General features: G+C 40.1%; 1 protein-coding gene across 1 annotated transcript in view; it reads right to left on the bottom strand.

Moving 5' to 3' along the window:
* The window catches only part of LOC103364417 (contactin-associated protein-like 4), a 138,157-nt gene that overhangs the window by 78,153 nt on the left and 39,389 nt on the right, over nt 1-20,615 (bottom strand). The window contains exons 3-5 of the mRNA XM_008291534.1: nt 9,416-9,609; nt 3,902-4,049; nt 1,026-1,235 (exon numbers count right to left, since the gene is read on the bottom strand). Coding sequence (XP_008289756.1) covers nt 1,026-1,235; nt 3,902-4,049; nt 9,416-9,609 — 552 coding nt within the window. The remainder of the gene's footprint in view (nt 1-1,025; nt 1,236-3,901; nt 4,050-9,415; nt 9,610-20,615) is intronic.

Here is a 20,615-nt window from a genome sequence, read left to right as displayed (position 1 = left end):
TATAATCAATATTTCTATAATAACAATGCATCAAATGTGAAATGAGTCGCTTGTGGTAATGAGCTGATAGGGAATTATATCTGGAAACTGCAGCTGGAAACTCTATTTTTCCATTTTTCATTCATTCAGAAGTTGGTACAGACCAAAAACTAAGAAAAAAGAAAGTGAGTATTGGCCCTGTGGTCACCACCTCCATAAACAGACTCCAAATAAAGTATAGTGTTGCTCTGTAACTAATGGATGTGTCTGTAATCAACTGTTAACAATTAACTAAAGATCCAATATACTGCCCTGTGAGTTCATTCAAAGGATTCAGTCTTTCTGGGAGAGTTGGAGACAAATGTCACAGAAAAAAGAGAAAGATTTGTAGAAATGTAGTCGCAGAGAGATAAACAGAAGGAAAGATGAAAAGAAGGAGGAGGGGATGGACTGCTCTGAGAGATGCAAAATGGGGAAAGAGAAGGAGGCCGGATGGATGGATAAAGTATTTCAGCAGCCAGATGGGGATCCTGATGAGAGGTGAGCCATATGGTGATGATTCAGCATGGCAGCCTGACAACCTCTGGTTTAACCCGCTCACACACACACACACACACACACACACACACACACACACACACACACACGCACGCGCATGCACACACCTGCCATGCATCAAGTCTCCGAGTCCAGCCCTAACACATGCTACAGCGAGCAGCTACCATCCATCACAGCTGTAACTAGACAGAGATGCTGCAGCAGAGCGGGAGCCAAGATTTAAACCAATCAGGTTGCAGCGTCCGTGTCCACCGTCTCACCTGCTAAAAAACAATCTAAACTCATTCAGTTTATATTGTCTTTGACCTTTATACAGATGTTTTGCACCACAAAGTGATTCTGCAGATCACAAGAAGAGAAACTAAATGCTTCCTTGTGTAATAAACTGTTTCATCTGAATGTTAGCGGCTTTCGTACAACAAAGGTTTAGATGTCCTTACATGCCTTCTGCAGATACATTTGTGCAGATTCTCAGGAGCGTGCTGTACCTTGTCTGAGCAGCAGCAGCAGCTTTCCTCTCTCCAACTCCAGACTGAGGCCGAGTCCGTCCCGTCCTTCCGCCTGCAGCAGCGTCCCAGAATTCCTCAGGGTTTTAAACTTCAGAGTAACAACATCTCTGGACGTCCGCCTCGGCCCGGGAATTCTGAACACCAGACCGCTGCTGCCGCTGCTGCCGTCGAGACTCACCACATCAGAGGCTGAAAGGCAAAATAAAGCAGAGATGGAGCATAAATCAGTGTGCTGCAGTGTGCTGCAAGAGAGCAGCGACGCATCCAAAGCAAGACATCGGCATGACCTCAATAATGCATTTGTCCTGAGCACAGAAGACATGTGTTGTAGTCTTTCGCTGTTGAGAAATACTGTCAGACTACGGTAGTCCACGGCAGATAATGTGTTTCAGAGCTGTGAATTACATGAAATCTTTCAAGTACACCATGAAAAAAAGACATAATTGTAGATTTGCCTGATGGTGAGATAAAGTCTTTTTATTTTTTTTGCAGGACGAGATCTGTATTCTGCAGAGCACACTTAATATAAGTATAGTACCTTCACTCTCGCTTTCTTGGAGGTTTGGACCGAGCTGCCTTGGCATGAATCCACATGAGCAGTTTGTCTGTGAGTAAGCGTGTGCAAAGGAGCAATGAGGTGTAAAGACTGTGAACCTTGTGAATCCTAAAAGAGCAGCAGCTGACTTACCTTTAAACCTGAGCACGCACACCATCCAACAGGTTCATCAGGGCTTTTATCCAAACACCGTGGTTTATTCTAACTACAGATAAAAGCTGGCAGCTGTGATGCTCTGTTACATAATGAACGCAAGCAAAAAGCACAACGATGTGAAAGTGAAGGTGCAGATCTGTGACACAACTGAAAGGAAAGCAGAGTTTATGCTGTATGGACATATAGATACATTTTATTGCATGTGATTTAATATATCACTAATGTACGACATGTAAGTATACATATGCAAGCAAATATTACTTGACTGAAATACTTTTCTGACACAGAGAGGAGCTCTATTAAAGCTGTTAAGTTATATTATTGTAAAATGGAAATATGACTGATCAGACAATTTTGCCAACTAATATATTTTTCTATCACATATTTGTGCCATTTTTTTAATATAAAAACTGCTTTAAGTGCATGACTTTTAATGTAAACATGTGAATTGACGACAAATGATTTTTGAAATTGAAACATCACACATGATGATGAAATATTTAATGTGCAATATGTCATTTTCCATTTGTGATGCTACTTTACAACCTCAGCATCACTGTCAGTATCACTATTGTAGCCTTATTTTAGCCGACTTTCTTTATTTTGTGTTGTACTTATATCTTATTGCTTTTCTACTAAGCACTGCATTTCCTAATTTTATGGTTATTTTTTGTTTTCGGAGCAGTATCTGGATAAAAAATTCCCTTCACGATCAAAAAGGTTTCATCTGATTTTATCTTAAACGACTGAAGAAACGCTGTGACTGATGCCGTGGTCATTTCCTCCAGATGGATACAATTAAGAAACTGATGCATGCAGTGATTTTACTGTATTTATAACTGATGAGAGTTGCCGTTTTCAAAACATCTGGTATGAAATCTGAAAACAGAAGGCGCAAGAGTTAACCATATGTTGTTGTTGTTGGTTTTTTTTTTTAAGCGGAGTGCGACGTGGGCTTATTTCCACTTTGTTGATGCCAGTTTTAATACTGTTAATCCTCTGTGAACGAAACAAAACAGAAATGGAGCCAATTAAACTGTTAACACAGTATGTTTTCTCACCCAGTTTCTGGCTTCTGAGAGGAACATGCAAAACGTGACGGTTGTCAGTGTTGATTACTGAGGTGAGAATTAACAGCACGGGGAGGGAGACAATAGTTGGCAGCGTTCGGGCTTCTTGGTGCATGAAAATACAAAAAACTAATAATACAACGTGACAGCTGATGTGCTGCTGTCTCGACTGTGGACAAAGAAAGTAAATCAACACGTCCAGTGCACTTGCTTTAAACGTGTGAAAACTGCAGAACCAGAAAATGCAAATATTCAGGGGTTACAATACAGCACTGACTTAAATTGCTGTTTAGGACTTTCAACATATTTACATGCAATTTTATGCAATACACAGATTCAGAACATGAATTTCTGTGAAGCTAAAAGAAAAATGAATTACAGTAAATAGAAGAAGCTGATGTTGCAACAAGATTGCTGGTTTACTGGAGAGTCAGATGTAGAAATAAATGCTTTTTGCTGAAACCTTATACAGCAATTTTAGTCAAATGCAACAATCTGAGATTGTGAAATGAAAAATGTTGACAGAAACGCAGCATTTAATTTATTTATTTTTATCGTTTGGTGACTTTCTCTTCAGTCAATCCGTTGTGACGCTGCGTGCAGCTGATTTCTCGTTATTTTTATTTTAATTATGAAAAAGCAATAGTCCATCTGCTTTCTGAGCAAAGCTGGCTTTTATAGACTGTGAATCAATTACTTTTATCACAACAAACTCTAATTGAACACTAAAAAAGTGGTTCTGCTGGTGTCTTAAATATGTTGCAAAATAATCCTTCTTATCCAAATTCAATATTCCTCCTCTGTTGTTTTTCTTTTTTGCTTGTTCTAATTTCTTTGGGTTTCTTTTGTTTTTTCTTTCTGGCTCATGTCAGAAACAATCCTCTGCTGTAAGTGATCCTCCAAGAACGCACCATTGATTTATTAATATGAAGCATATTTGATCCAATAAACTGAATGTCAGGTGTTCCAGCTGCTTGGCTGTGCAGCCTGAGTTGCTATGGTGATGCAGATTTACATTCATATGAAAACACTGCAGAGTCTCGGCAGTACTTTGAAAAAAAAAAACAGCTTACTGTAAGGACATCCGTAGGTCTCTAGCCGGAGTCCGATTCGCCCGTTGGGGTTCCAGTCCAGAGGAATCAGGCGGAGGAAGCGAGCGATGGCCGGCTGCTGCAGCTTGTGCTGAACCACACTGTCTGCATTACTGTTACCTGGAAAAGACTGAAAACACACAAACACAATGAAAACAAGGCTGCATTTCTTTTACATGAAAAGGACCATTACACATGTATTGAGTTCATTTATTTTTCAATTTATGGATCCACTCTGACCACTGTACTTTCTTTTTACTGCACCTTCAGATCATTGAGTGACTACTCTTCTGTTGCCAACAGGACATGCATCATTTTCAGTGTATTTGCATCCGTCACCGCCAAAGGACACTGGAATATAGCAATACAGCTGTGCAAATACAATGAATATCTAGAATTTTAGCAAGACAAAGTGTCTGCTGTCACCTTTGCAGCACTGAGAGGTTGCAATGAGGCACAATGGGAACTTTGGAGAGCTAACATGCTAACAGTGACAAATAATGAGCAAAAGTTTACACACACTTGTAAAGACCATGTATATCAAAGCAGTCTTGAGTTTATAACAACTTCTATGACTCTGAATTTTCTGTCTATGAAATCATTGAAACACATGTCACAAAATAATAATGCATTTTAGGTTTTCATAGACTTATTGTAGGTCTTCTGAAAATCTGCAGGTCAAAAATATACATACAACAACGGTAATATTTGGTTACACATCTCTTGGCTTTACACCTCAACTAGGTGCTTTTGTTAGCTTCCATGTGACTCTGCTGGCTTGTTCAAGTCATTGATTTCATTTTTTAGATCCTTGTTAAGCTCCTCAGACGGAATATGTTTGAGTCTAATGAGTGCATGAAATGGGTCCCAACTAAACTGGCCAAGAGGAGTCAGCAGCTGTAGTCAATCGTGATCAATCACAAGAAGTTAAGAAGTCACTCAGAAAATTTGATTACCGCAGCTTTCTACATTACCATCCATCCATCCATCATCTATAGACCACTTAATCACTGGGGTCGCAGGGGGCTGGAGTCTATCTCAGCTGACTTAGGTTGAAGGCAGGGGACACCCTGGACAGGTCGCCAGTCTATCACAGGGCTACACTTAGAGACAGACAAACTCATATTCACAATTTAGAATCACCAATTAACCTCAACATGTTTTTGGACTTGTGGGAGGAAGCTGGAGAACCCAGAGAGAACCCACACTGCAGGGGAAGAATGTGCAAACTCCACGCAGAAAGATCCTCACAAAGACGCCAACTGGCGACCTTCTTGCTGTGAGGCAACGGTGCTGACCTCCGTGCCACCTTGCAGCCCCTCTACATTACCAAAACTGATTATTTGATGCTGTTTGTATATTTTTGACCCAGCAGATTTTGTCATATTTCCAGAAGACCTTTAATAAATCTATTAAAGAATCAAAATGCATGATTGTCTCAATGATTCCATTATAGAACATTTTGAATTATAGGAGCCAATGGAAACTCAACACATGGTATTTAAGTGTATGGAAACATTTGTTCACAACTGCAATTTCAACCATTTTCACTATCAAACACAACTGATAGCTGAGACTGATGGGAGTGCAATAATTAGACCGACTATTTCATTGTTTTCAGAGATGTTCTTCAGGTTTCCCGTAAGCAGACAATGAATGCACCAACTAAATGATAACTTTTGGCAACTGTAGTGTACATCAAAACATAACACAGGAAGAACTGTACAAATAATTGCCACCAGATACTCCAGGGAAAATAAAATTCAGTGGCAGTTCTGAGACATGTTATGCAATATCATAAACGTCAAAGTTATGGTGTTGCTACAGGAAAACTAGAGGATCCAAACCATGAATGTCTGCACAAACTTTCAGTGACGATCCATCCAACAGCGCCTGGGATTGAGACAACCCTAACCCAAACCAAACAAGCCATTTTTCTTGTGATATTGTTCTGGATTAACAAAATCTGAAGCACAAACATAAAACCGAGTCTCTTCCTGACTCTGGGCCAAGTGCCTGATGGGTTGTTCTTCATCTCCTTCCATCTCTCCCATCAGGCGATCTATCATAATTACATCCCTCCCTTGAAGTTGACATGTAGGTTAACTGGCTCTCCCACTGCTGAGAAGAGCTTAGACACATAATTAACTTATAAATTCCTCTGTAATCATGAGAGAGTTTGAGCTGCTCGTACCATGAAGAGAGACGACGCCGTTTAACTTGATGCGATGTATGTTGTCTGTATTTGTGTCAGGATCAAATTCACACAAATGGTAGAAGACACAACATATTACAATCTTAAAAACAGCAAATATGTGTTTGATGTATGTGTGTGTGTGTGCTGTAGTTGCACTGCACAGTTTGGGGTCATAAATTAGAATTCATGGGTTACGGGTGAGTTTTATTTTTGGACCAAACAGCCGAACACAGTTTTTCCTCTCAGCTGATGAACCAGAAATGACTTTGAGGACAGAACAGCATCTCATTATACCTTTAGAAAGTAGGAGTCCTTTCTCGTAGAAACTCACTTTTGCCCGTAAAAGCGGTAAACAATTCCTGCGTTCGTCGTGTTGACATACATCTCATCCTGGACTCGGGATAGCTGACAGCGCCTTTGTTTCGGCAACATTTCATCTATATGAAATATTGCAAACATGTGACAGAACAAGGACAAAAAGAAGTGATGGTGATAGTTGTATTTTTCCTTTCTTCATTCTTTCCTCCTCAAACTTGAAAGCAGAGAGAGAGCGAGGTGGGAAGACAAATAGGAAAAGAGAAATCTTTGCTGGCCTTCAGCCCAGTGAGCTGAAAGCAGAGGCAGAAAACAGGTTGTGGTTGATCCAGCAGCTCCGCCGTCAACTTTTCTCCGCTGACAGACTCTTTAAGCCCGGCTGACAAATTCACAGAAGTTCAGAGTCACTTTGAAATGTGACTGGGATTGTGTGCAGTTTATGTAAAGCGTCGGATCAACATGTTTTTAAGCTGACGAGCCGCTCTCTGCTCTCTCAGAAAAGACCCTCAGTGCTGAGATTAGCTGGATTCCCTCCGCAAGAGGAAATTGCCTCAGCTCCGACTTCTAATCAAAAGCTCCTCTCTGCAGCGCTGTAACAAATGTGGCTTCACCCCGGATAAATGTCCACGCTCATAGTGGGCGACTATACCACTGTTTAAATGTTTGTTGCACTGTTTGGTATTAAAGCTGCTGGAGACATATTTAGAAGTGGCTCAGTGTGCTGACAGGATGCATCGCTGTTTCTCTTACTGCACAGAAACCACAGCGGGACAAACACAAGTGATGCTTGTGCAAAGTTAAAACACCGAAGAGGAGTTGTGTGTGTACGAGAACGCATGAGGTGACATCTCCCTGCCTCAGCTGTCCTTATGACTGATTTCTTCATTAATCAGCAGCACAGACGTTCCAGATTTCAGGCACACCCATGTGAAGCCACATCCTTCTTACATAATGCACGCCTTCAACTCTGAACAATACGCCACACATGATTTATGCACATCTAACCTTGTCGAAGTAGGTTTTTATTTACTCCAAAGACAACAGCAGGCATCTTTATTTCTTATGCATAAACCAGAGGATAGGTGGTGAGAGTTAAATGAAAGCTCTCTTGTCTGTAAGCTGAGTACACGAAATCATTTTAAGTTCGTTCAGTTTAGAAAAGTTTAAAAACGAACTGAACTTGAGAAAACAATTTAATAAACTAAAGATATTCGGTTGCATCAGTTACTCACATACACTAGTTGGTTACAGACATACTTGCTTTCTTTTCATATTTTCCATGTTTAAAGCTTCTTAACTTGAGTTTCTTCTTCATTTCACACTGAGAACTTGCAGAATCAACTGATGAAGCCATTTTTGACCAGAGTCAAGACGATCTGTGAGGCTGCTGAGATAAATGATACGTCCTCATTTGTACAAACTGAATTCAGTGTAACCTTTGTCATAATTAGGATTGTTTTGAATATTATTACCATAACTAAATTTAATCTGTTCTTCTTTTTTTGTTTGTTTTTTAACTACACAAACCAAGAGTCTCTTCTAACTCTCTAACAACGTATTCCAGGAAGTCTGCTTATATGCTCAAAGAGCCTTTACTGATTTTAATTTCAGTTTTTAATTCTGCTTTTACCTTTCTTTTATTTCTTTTAACCATGTTCCTAACTCTTTAAAACTGTTGGATTTATACACCAAGATGTGGTTTGTGACTCATTTGATTTATTTTTCTTCCTTTTAAAGCACATTGTAGCCAGGATTTTGACAGCTGTTTGATGATGACGATGATGACGATGATTATGATTCCTATTTATTTAGTTATTTTTTAATTATTTATTATTATTAATAGTAGAAGTAGTATTGTGATACCATAAGACTACATTAAAGAAGCTGCATGAACTCTCAGCTCTTGATTCAATTAACTCATCATTGTAGGTCAAAATGGACTCGTGTGTCTAAATTCTAAAGTGACCTGAAAAAAAAACAACTTACATTTTAAGTTAAATTAACTTAAATTGACGACCTTCTTGCTGCGATGCAACGGTGCTAACCACTGAGCCACCGTGCAGCCCAGGCTCAATCCAGAGGTAATAAAATCCACCACATAGCACCTGTAAATCTAACATTTAACTGGTTTTATAGTATCTAGTTTGTTGGATTCAAAAAATGGTTTGTCACATAACTCCTGTACAACAGCTGGCATCTTTACACTTCAGTATTTGTACAGATTAAACCAGAAAAAAACTCTCACAAATGGCAGAATATGTGTTTAATTTCTAATAACCTGCAATCATATAAATGACAAAAACAATGACCCAAAAGTGAATTGATTCCATTGACATCTTCTATCACATTTGATGACCATAACACCAAGTTATTGGCAAGTCATCCTGTTTGCTCTCCTTCGTTAATGCGTCATTAATGCACATTCCATGTTCATGTTGTGCATAAAAAGGTCAAATCATCAAAGCTATTCTTGAAAAGACAAGTGAGACTGGACATGTGCACAAACACACTCAAGCCTTTGAATTGTAATCCATGAAGACACACTGGTGTTTCTCTTCTCTAAGTTTAGCTCTCGACAGCACCGCATGGTCTCTGCCTCTTTGTCCCACTCTGCGTCCATCAACAGCAGCTTAAGTGTTTTGGCAACAGGTCGGCACAGTCAGCAGAGCTCTTTTCGACGGTTCATCCATTATTAATGAAGAGTCAAAGGCTCCTGATGACTGTGATTATCTCTGCTGGATGGGCAGGATGAGCTGATCCCTGCAGACAAGAGCTCCTAAACACCACATCCACTGTAAACATGACGGTGGTGGTCCAGGAAAATTAGCTGTAATCAACTCCTCTCATTGTTGTTTGATGCCTCCAATGCAGTTTGTGCTCTTGTGTGGCAGTTTTAAAGGCATCATTCATTCATGAGCCTCAGTACTGCTTGTTTTTTTCTTTTTCTTTGTTTGTTTACAACAAAGAACAGGTTCAGGACTCACCCCTATGCTGTCCTCCTGTCTGTACTGCTTCCAGTTGTGTCCGGTGTCGCTGAACATCAGCAGGTAGGACGTCAGCCAATCAGAGCTGCCGTAGCGACCCTGCGTGGCGACGGCCGTGATCTTGGTCCGCTCGCCCAGGTCGACCTCTAACCACTGATATCTGTCTGAGACGAGAGGAGACCAACCTCCAGCTCCTGCAGAGAGGAAAATGAAGAAAGATTGATTTATTACATCTCAACCTATATGAGGCAAAAGACGCAGTGAGGTTTCAAATCACCTGCATGTGTGTGTGTGTGTGTGTGTGTGTGTGTGAGGAATGAATTGTCTGACCACCAAGTCACATTTTGTTGCTTCACATGCAGAATTAAACACATTTGTCTTCACACATGAAACAGTTTGAAACCCATTTGTCATCAGTTTTAAGAAAAGAGGCGGCATTTAAAGAAGCCGAGGTCGTCTAATTGCTGCTGTTTATTGCTGAGAGCGGCTCAGAATAGCCAATTTAGACAGAACACATGCTAAAGTTACATGGGTTCATTTGTCTTTATAAATCAAAGGATAGGGGGGAAAAGCTTTGCCAATTCTGAACAGTTTTCCAATTTACAAACCTGCAGCCGCTGCAGCTTTTCATCCATGTTTGTCATTTGTCTTACGTTTGATTGTCCTTTGGGGAAAAGAGCATAGCTGTTCAGCAGATGTTTGAAATGATGGATTTCACATCTTCTGACTGTCTCTGCACACAAATGCACCATATGTGGTAGTTAACCTGTAACCGGACTGCTTGATGAACTGTAATGTGGACCCTGCTTGCCACACACACAGAAAATATATAAATATGAGAAACATTGTTCACTTTTGTTGCTGTTTAATACGGCAAGAACATAAGGATCAGGACTGCAGCTATGCCAGCATCCCTGTGAGGCTTAGGGACAGTAGTTTTATAAGCAAAATGCTAATGTCAGCATGCTCACAAAGACACTGTCAACATGCTGATGTCTACAGGTACAAGGTTTACCTTGTTAGGCATCTTATTTGAGGGTTTAAGCATGCTAATTAGCACAAAGCAGAAGTGCAGAATGATGGAAATCTCATTCATTTTGCAGGTATTTGAACTTGAGTATTGGACAAAGATCATTTTGACCTGATGATGGCAGTAGAGGAAAATTAGAAGATCACCAAATCTGATGCACTTTACTTTGAGGAGGATGTGAATTTCTAAAAATAAAAGTATATGGTAATCTATCCAGTTATTGATGTATAGTTTCTGTGTGAACCGTTGGATTCCAGCATCACCAGCCAACTTTTTGTGAGCCGCACAGTTGCTTCAATTCATTTTCTTGTCCAAATGCCAGAAGAAAAACAAAAAAACGCTGCACAAAATTCAGCTCGTCCGGTGTTTTTAGATGCTTGTGTCTTCAATTACTGGAGCGGTTTTTGCTCTCAAACGTCTCGACACGCTCAAAGCAAGGTCCCTGGCTCGCATCTCCTTTAACCTCACTGCTGAAATGCTCCACTCCCGACAAATAACAAGCCAGCACGCACTGTTGTGGAGCCCATTAGATCATTTCCCACACGAAACATCATCAGTAAGAGGCTGCAGCGCCGTGCATTGATTCGCTGCCCAGAATGCCAGATCATTTCACCAAATATAGCACTACTAAGAGGCTGTAGCCTGATCTATTGATTAGCTTTGCCTGATATTTTCATCATTTGCTCTATAAAATATCAACAATCAGAGGCTGTGGTGCCAAGAATTGATTGGTTTTACAGTGCAGGTTCCTTTCCTGTCTTATATTTCACCAATAAAGCGCAGCGCTGTAATGTATTGATCGGTTGTATTCTGGGTCAACAGGCTGAGTAATATCATAAGAGGTTTTGCCAAAACAAATGAATGCTTGTAGAAAGTTTGGTTTGTATTGGCGTGTTGCATATTATGCAGGTTGCAATGTGTCTCATCGCAAAACGCTGCCGATGAAGGAGAGGGTGAAAGCTATCGATTACCCATATACAAGCTTTGTGTCGTTAAATTTGTCTGTGTTTTCAGATGCAGAACAGTTACAAGAGAAAGACGAGGCAGGAGTCTTTGTGTATGCGTATGTGTGTGTGCGTATGTGTGTGTGCGTATGTGTGTGCAGGAAAGTGCTTTGTCAGGCCAAAGCGACGCCTCAGAGCTCAAACACCAGATGGACGATTCTGAAGGAGGAGGCTGCTGACCAGAGTCCCACTGAGCTGCACACACACACTCACAGTTTCTATCACTTCTGAGGACATTACACCGACTTACATTCATTTCTTGATTCCTCCCCACAACCCTATCTACATTTCTTTACTTCCTCATCTTTAATTGCTTTGTTACTCGCCTTTTCTCTGTAAAAGGGAGGTCGGTCTCCATTATGTGAGAGGGTAAACAGCGCAAGAGATTCTAATAGAGATGCTTAAACACACACCACCATTTATACAAAAAAAAAAAGAGTGAGTAGGAGACGCTGCACATGAACATTTGGAGTCCACTAGCTCCTGAAAAGCATAAAAATACCACCAGGCTGTTGTATGTTCTTTGTTGCAGCAGCAGGAAGCCAACATTTTAAAACAAAGCTCCAAACGAAATCCATGTGAAGCCTCCAGGGGACGGTGCTGGGTTATTTTGGTGGAGGGGCAGAAATCAGAGCAGCAGCCCATGTGCTACCCTTGAGTCCAGAGAGCTTTGATGCCACACAAAGCCTCATTTTCGTGTCATTTGTTTGTTACAGGAGTCAGTCAAACGGCTGGTGTCATAGAAACCCAACACGCAGGAGCAACCGGCAACTTGCTCAGACAAGGCACTAAAAGTAGATCAGCTGTTAAATCCAACTTTCAAGCATCCAGTTCAACACGATACACCTGCACTGGTGCTGATACCAAAGCAGTCTGCTTGGTAATCTCAACTTTACCCTACTTACCCGGCAAAATGTTCTAGCACAGTATCTTGCCACAACACCTGACCCTATTGAACAGCATTCAAACCAACCAGAAGTCTGATGGAAGCAAAAATCATGGAGGCTGTCAAGGGCTAACTGCAAACTCTTTACTCTGCAGTCTTGACATTTTGTCCATGAAAATCCAAAAATTGAACTCATGACAAGCGCATACCTTACAAAATGCTTCGAACTTATAATATATCATAGTTCAAACATCTCTTATACAAAGTACTCTCAAGTTCTTTTATCTTAAGTGGAAGGCTGTAGTGCCACCGAATGCTGTCACAATAAAAATCATTTTCCAGAAGTAAAAGCACGTATTATGGAGAATGACCATTTCAAAATAAAGTGTAGTATTACATTACTGGATTGCAGCCAAACATACAGTAATGTGTGCATCACTTTGCTGCTGCAGCTGAAAAAAAAGGGCTAATTTTAATGATGTGCATGTTGTTTAATACAAAAGTAGAACTTTTTTTTTTTAAAAGCCTTGGAATCATAATGTAAGTATAAAAAACAGAAGATGGAAACATTCATGCAAAAAACCAGCATCCCAAAACTTACAGAAAGCCCCATTTGGTGAATATCAAGTATTTTACTTCGTTATCATATGCAAATGGTGTTTTTCTATATGCAAGAAGACATATCATCAGCAAAATAAACAGTTAACGGCATTGCTAAGCATGTCGATTTTGTAACTGCACTGAACCAATGACAGTCTCAAAAATACAAAATCAGACTTCCAAGGTTTCACAAGTAACAAACCCAAAGAAACAGGAGCGGTAGGAGCTGTAGGTGAGCTGGTGTGCTGAGCAGAGGAGGTGTGGGTGAAAAGAAAGATAAAGACTTCATACAGCTGCACAATTTAGAGGAAGCACCAGTGTAGAGTTCCTTCTAAATCACTTAAAGGCAGGAAGAGATTATTTTCATAAGGCAAAACTTTACATATGTATATATAATGTCATTTTAATGCACATACATTGTGTTTCTAAGCCCCCTAATGACCAGAGCGGGAGTTTACAAATAACGGGAATATGTTCCACCTTTGGCACTTCAATTTCTCAGAGTAAAAGCTACAAAACTACCACAAGTCCACAATGCACAATTACACTGGATGAGCAAACTTTCATGGCTCAACAGTTCCCTTGCAGGAGTCAAGAGCTGCTCCATTGTCTCACAACCAGGACAGAATTTGCATTCATCAAGCGACTGGAGCCTCCTTTCCAGCTCCCTGGCATTGCTCAGCTTTTCCAGGACACCGAGCAGTGTCATTCCTCAATAACTGGAGCTTCACCGACCCAGAACTCTCCCACATCCCTACAAGACAAACGCCATCTCACTGCAGCGCCTCTGGGTTAAGCACATGCCAGTCACCTCTGTTCTCCCATGTTTCCTGTTTGTTTGTTTGTTTGTTTTACCTAAACTTACTTGTTAAACCATTAAAGAAGATAATACAACAATCAAGAGAGAAAATCTATATTTTCACAACATCTTGGGAAGCAGAGGCTGGTGGTACATACCACGATAGCAAAAGGTCATGTCTGCAGCCAAAGCACCTGCATTCATCATCTTGAAATGGATATATGGTTTACGGCTCACGGCATTTTTGTGTGTTCTGTTTGGGTGGTGCAACAGGAACATGCACAGTTTCTGTATTTTCTTTACTTTGTGAACAATGTAAAAAGGACTCCTGGCGGCAGGTCGAGCAGAAAAGCTTGCGGTGAAAATAAATCAGTGTCGGTCTGGTGGCTGGTGGAGGCTGATCTTTAAAGAGCTAAAGGCCAAAGCTAATAAGCACTTGACTAACAGACGTGTCCAGTGACAGCAGAACAGAAAAGAGCGGACACTCTGACCTTTACTCATGACGATTAGAGTGAAAGAGATCAGAGGAAATGACTCAGAGACTAAGAGGCGTTACAAAAATTTACTGTGTCCACCCTGTCAGATATAATTGAAACAGGGGTGAACTTTATGGCTGACGGTCCAAACTCTTCCTGCCACAGCTTTCACTTTAAATCAAAGACGTCTCCATGGTTTCTGTCAACCAACCAGCTCTGACCACCCACTGAGAAATACAGTCACAGTTAATGACAGTCAGAAGGAGGACATCACTGCTCCGTCAGCCACAAAGCTGCAGCGATCTGCCGGCTGAGCAGCGAGACAGCTGCCGGTGGCAAAGCAAAACTAATTACAGCATTTCTGCAATAAAATAAAAGAACATTTTAGCTGCTTTCATTTATCAAGGCTACAGGCTACAGTTGTGTAAAGAGAGATACATCCACAGCAGTTTTTGCTTGGATTGTTTTTGAATCAATTATTAAACCTTATACGCTATTTTTTATTGCAGATCCGACTTTAGCACAATCTGAACCTCAGGCAGTTTGCTCCTGTCACATTTTTACTCGCTGCGGACTCATTTTTTGCTGCAAAAAAATAAAGTACTGCACCTTAATGGAAACAGTACAACCATGACTAGAAGGAAAGAAAACTCAAAAATGTCTTCTGTGCACCAGCAAAGTTATAATGCCATAAATCATTACAAAAAATAAAATAAAATAAAAAAAATGCAAGATGCACATTTTTCCGAGTGCCCACAGGTGTTACCAATATTGGCCAAAAAAAAGAAAAAAAAAGAGAGAGAGAGAGAAGGTATTTCTACATTCTCTATATATTTTGCTACCTACATATGTAATTTTTCATAATCCTACTCCCAGTTTAAATGGAAAGTCACAGATGTTTTTGTCATGTGACAGACGGTCACAGCTGAGTCACTAATAGCTTCACAGTTGCACCAAAAAGCAGATTTTTTTTTTGTTTTTCACAGAATCTGGAAAGTGCAACTGACTCATGTAGAATCAAGTGATTTTGATGAAATATAATGTTAAGCTTAAATTTGGTTACGTGTTCTGATGAAACCACACCATGTCACCACTTGGAAAGATTACAAACATGGACTGTTTCAGTCTCCATTGCTACGCTGATGACACACAGCTATACACTGATGTGTCTGCTGATGACTCAGGGTCAGTCGATAGCCTTTTTAGCTGTGTTTTAGATATCAAACTGAAGTTTTGGGTATTTGTACTGACATGCAAAGAGATAAACTTAGTCTGAAAATGCGAGTACTGGCATTAAACCAACGCCATTAAGTGAAAAACCTTAAAGTCATCGTTGACGCAGAGCTCAGCTTTAAGCCTCAAATGAGCAATTTAACTAAGAATGCATTTTATCATTTAAAGATTGCTGTCAAACTGCGACTGTCTCACTCTCTCTGAAGCCAATACAGAGACAATACTGCACACACTGTCTATAGTGATGTTCTCTTATCTAATCTAGTTTCCCCAAGAACCATATATCTCGATTCTAACTGCTTTAAAACTCAGCTGTAGGTGTGTTGACCAAGAGCAGAAAGAGAACTTATATTACATCAGTTTTAAAGTCTCTGTCTGTTTTGGAATTGATTTTTTATCCTTTTATTGGTTTATAAAACTTCTGGTCCTCCCTGTCGATTGGATTTACTTTTACTCTATGAACCTTTTGAACCTTCAGGTCTTGTGTTAGCCACCTTTTAATTAAACCCAAAGTCAGAACAAAACCCCACCGTGAGACAGCCTTTTGTTATTATGGACCACATCTCTGGAACAACCTTCCTGATGACCTGAGGGCAGCAAAGAGTGTTGATTTTTAAAAGCAAACTTACCTTTTTGGTCCGACTTTTGATGGATTTTACTTATTAATCTGTACGTCTATTTATTTTGACATTTTGCCACATTTAATGTCTTTTGACACTTCAGAGATCTATTATTTTCTTATTGTACTATTTTTAACTTTTGACTTATCCTCCATCTGCTGTCACGGAGGGCTAAAATCTGATATAGATCTATGAATCAGTTCCTACGCCAGAAGAAATTGTGATACAGACCCACCCGTAGAACAACACTGCCAGATGAGAAACTGCTTCTGCTCTGGAAAGCTGATGCACATCGATGCTGGAAAATCTCTCATGCATAGAAAATGTGATGCTGTTGTGCAGATTTTTTATAGTAAATATTGACTGCAGATGTTTGAACTGGAACAAGACTTTTGCATTTTGTTGAAGTGTTTCTAACATTTTGTCCATCTTACATCATAAAGGGAGCAATAATGTGACATTTTTCAATACAATGCAGTCATCACCATGACTCACTGCTACCTCACTTACCATCAAGCAGATTATCACTTTTCTGACAATATCTATTGATTCTGGTCCATATAGGTAGAATTTATGACTGTAATGAACTGCATTAGATTGGACAGGTGTTCTTAATAAAGTGCTTTTTTTTCATGCTCCACTGACCTAATGTTCACTGAACAAAAAACTCTCCAGGCTATGCTAGCAATTAATTGGATTGCTTTTACAGGAATTGTACTAATTGAGCACTATCACTATTTTCCCTAATTGGCACCAAATTACAAAGAGAATTGGATTCCATGAAATTCCTTTTTTTTTTTTGGACCTAATTTTCCTCTAATTGTCCCTTGAAAGTCTCAATATGATTATATTTAGTAGATTTACCAAGACTTAGGGCGAATTCTGTTCCATAAGACAAAAAACTAAACTGATCTAATGCACTTCACCTGTAAGGACTGACATATGAAACCAACTCAATTTGTCTGTGTTGTTAGTGGAGCAGCACAGGTAGCGTAGTGGAGAGACGAGCCGGTCAGCTCTCCTTCTGTTTTACCGCTGAAGGGAGACGAAGCCTGACGTGGACAGCGGCACCGCTGTAAGGAGCAGATGGATGGATAAGTAAAGAAAAGGCTGCTGTATCATTAATAATGCACTGATATTCCACCTGACAGGTACAGATGACGGCGCGGATCATACAAAGAGAGAGACATAAGCAAAAGGAATAGTGAAGCTGAAAGGAAAAGGCTGAAGAGACGAGTGGAAAAGTGAACAGACGGACAGGTAGCTGAAAGGAAAGGACGGGCCTCGAGTGAAAGCTCATCATTTACATGAGAATGGTGAGCTTGGATGGTAATTTCAGCAGCCTGATAACATGTCAGACAGACAGGAAGCCTTCTGGGAAACACTGGATGTCTCATATATATATATATATACAGACACACACACACACACAGATCAAGTCCAACACACTGCCGTCAAGCTTTACATGTAACATTGGAACTTTGAACACACACACATGGATGTAAATCAATACTTGATTAGTTGGCAGGCTGTGCACACAACCGCAAAAGGTTCCAATTAAAGTTAAATTGCACTTTTAAATCAAATTCATTTCAAAAGTGATTACAGTGGCACAATTATTCCTTTTAAAGTCTGTCTGCAGCATAATTGCAGCAGCATGACTGATAATTGTTGGTGTTGCCCGAGAAAAGAAAACGTTTAAAGACGCAGATTGCTATTAACTTTTGGCAAGAAGACATAGCTGGTTAAATTAGTTCTCGTTGATGAAAATGTGACTGCAGACGGAGGGAAATTAATGATTGCAACGGAAAACAGGCTGTACAGAAGAAAAGGGGGGTTCGGTTTTAAAGAAGATCATTTAAAACAAGGAAGTCAGACAAATGGAAAAAAAGAAGTAGTAACGGGATAGAAAGTGACTGCAGGAGAAGTGACGGATGGACGTGAGAATGGGAAATCAAAATGAAGAGAGATCTAAGCAGAGAGGTGGGGAGCCCGAAATAGTGAGTGATTCATCCTGTAGGTTCTTGGTAAGAAAGACATTCATCTCCAATCAGCTTCCTGCCAGAGTGTTTCAGCCATTTCTGGGCCCCGATGCAAGAAAAAATTCAAAGAAAAAAAAAAAATATTGTGCCACGTTTCAAAAGAATCTGCAGTGTATTGAAAGGAATACAGTTGTTTGGTTCTTTAGGCCACATATACACACATTTATCACTGCTGAACTGAAGTCTGTGGGATGAAACTATGAGAGTTTGTGGTCATCTCAGCTGCAGCTTTTTTTTTTTATCCCGATTCAGCTTAAAGTGTCAACAAACTTTGTAAAGGCACAAATGTTATTGTGAGGCTGTTCGATGATGCTACTGGAGCAGCAATTCTGGTTTAAAATAAACAGCAGGAATAAGTTAACAAGAGCAACTGTTGGGTGTCTGGTTGCAGAACTCTGAAAGTTTGAACATACAGACATTTGGGAGTGAAAAAAACTGAGCAATAAGTAACCGAGTGAGTTCTTTTGTCCCACTGCATTAGTGAGTCGTGTCTTATTTTCTTGAAACATCAAAAAGTCAAAAGTTTTCCTTCAGATCGCGGAACCAAGATCAAACAGCTGCTGTTTGACTGAGGACCTGCAGATATGCCTCGTCCTTGGAGCCAAGCAATGTTTCCACAGCAGCAGAAGAATTTATGGAACCAATGTTTCATGTTGAAATAGAACACATATAAATTTCTTGTTTTTAAGATGTTGAGATAAGATTTTCAAGATCCCAATGAAACATCCATCTAGCGTCAAAATAAAACTCTTTAACTACAGTCTATGAGTGCTACAAAAAAAACAGTCTCTGTTTACTGGAAGGAAAAGTTTATTATCACACAACGAGATTTGTTTTAGATCGTTCCACTTCATATTGCTGCTGGATGTGATTTTCTACATAAGATGTTGTACAAAAACCTAAAAGTCATTTTGGATGTTTCTCTTAATGTTCCTGAGCTCACAACGAGACGACTGGTGAACCCTGTTTGAGGATGACTGAGGGATTGTTGTATTATTCTTAGATGTGCACATAAGAGGCTCAACTAAGTAGGAAGTAGAGATGAGACAGAAGCTACGAACCAGAAGTGAAGTTTTTAGTCAGCAGTACACTCTACATGATTTAGTTCTATTTTGCCTTATTTTAGCACTCTTCATGCAGTCCTCTGGAGGTGACAACCCGCAGGAACAGTAAATGATTTCCAATAACTGAGGACCTTACAACACAGCTAGTTTCTTTTCCTAATGCATTTCACACAACTAATTAAACGATTGGTGCTAAACAAACAAACTCATTTACCTTAAGGGGGAGAATATCGAATATAATCAGCGACAAGTTGTAAAGTCCCTCTGCGGTTGTTGATTAAACCTCTAAAAACTCATCTCTCTGCATCAGAGCGACAAACACACAAGTTGTTTCCAGGAAAAAAAAAAATCCCTTCCTGTCTTAAAATGGCATTGACGTAACTCTTTTCTGACGGCGCAGATCTACGTAGTTCCAGCTTCGCCCTGCATGCAGAGCAGCTCGAGCACACCAGCTCACCCACAACACTGCTCGAACACTCTGTTGTACAGAATGTCAATGTGGTGTAACTTAGTCATACATGTTTGAACTGGAAACTGGTTCTGAAGGAGAATGATGATGCAGAAAGCTCCACCCTGTGAGTTAAAGGACTGTTTTGAATTCATGTTTTTGAGGCTGTCGTCGGTACTTTGCAGTTTTAAGGTGAAAATACTCAGCAATGGACAGATTATGATTTGTTATCTGGAACAAAAAAACAAAAAAACACATCAATATAAAGCAAGGTAAATAAAAGCAACTTGATTTTCACTTTAATCTTTTGGCATCAACTGTTTCTGTGCTGGTTCATGTCAATCATCCACTCCTTGGTTGTACATGGCTCCCTACTATGAACTAAAAAGATAACATTTTGATTCCTAAAGCCCACATTTAATATTACATGAATGTATTTTGTCTGTGGTATTACAGAGCTCTGATAATCTGTTCATTTAGCGAGTAAATGAAGTGAAAGTGAAGCTGCTCCTCTGAGAACAACCGGAGGAGGCAGAGCATTAGCAGCGGCAGCAGCAGGAGTTGCAAATGAGATGGAGGCGTTCATTTATTCATCGATTTCCTCAGCAAACAGCTGGGATCGTGCCGGCTTTGCGGCGTTAATACAACTGGGAAGGAAATGTGACACAAACGTCTCCTCTGATCTGAAAAACGCCGCTGTGAAATTACAGGTGAAGCTCTAAGCGGTACAATGGCTGCTCATTACACTCCCACGACTAATCACTGCTCGAATCTTGAATAAAACTGGTCTGGATAGAGAAATTATAGTTGGAATGAATATGACAGACAGCTTATATGTGGGTCAAAGTGAACAAACCTTTTAAACAGCTTTTAACAGATTTGACGAGCACACATGGATCTTATCTGATCTTGTGTCTCTTAAAATAGTGGCTTTGTGTCCAAAACAAAGAGCTACAAGATGCTAGAATGCTGAGAAAAAGGCTGAGGGGACCAACAGA

The sequence above is a fragment of the Stegastes partitus genome, unplaced genomic scaffold, assembly GCF_000690725.1.
Source record: "Stegastes partitus isolate 25-593 unplaced genomic scaffold, Stegastes_partitus-1.0.2 Scaffold748, whole genome shotgun sequence".
NCBI lineage: Eukaryota > Metazoa > Chordata > Actinopteri > Pomacentridae > Stegastes > Stegastes partitus.
The sequence above is the reverse complement of the archived record's forward strand: the minus strand, read 5'-3'. Positions and strand labels throughout refer to the sequence as shown.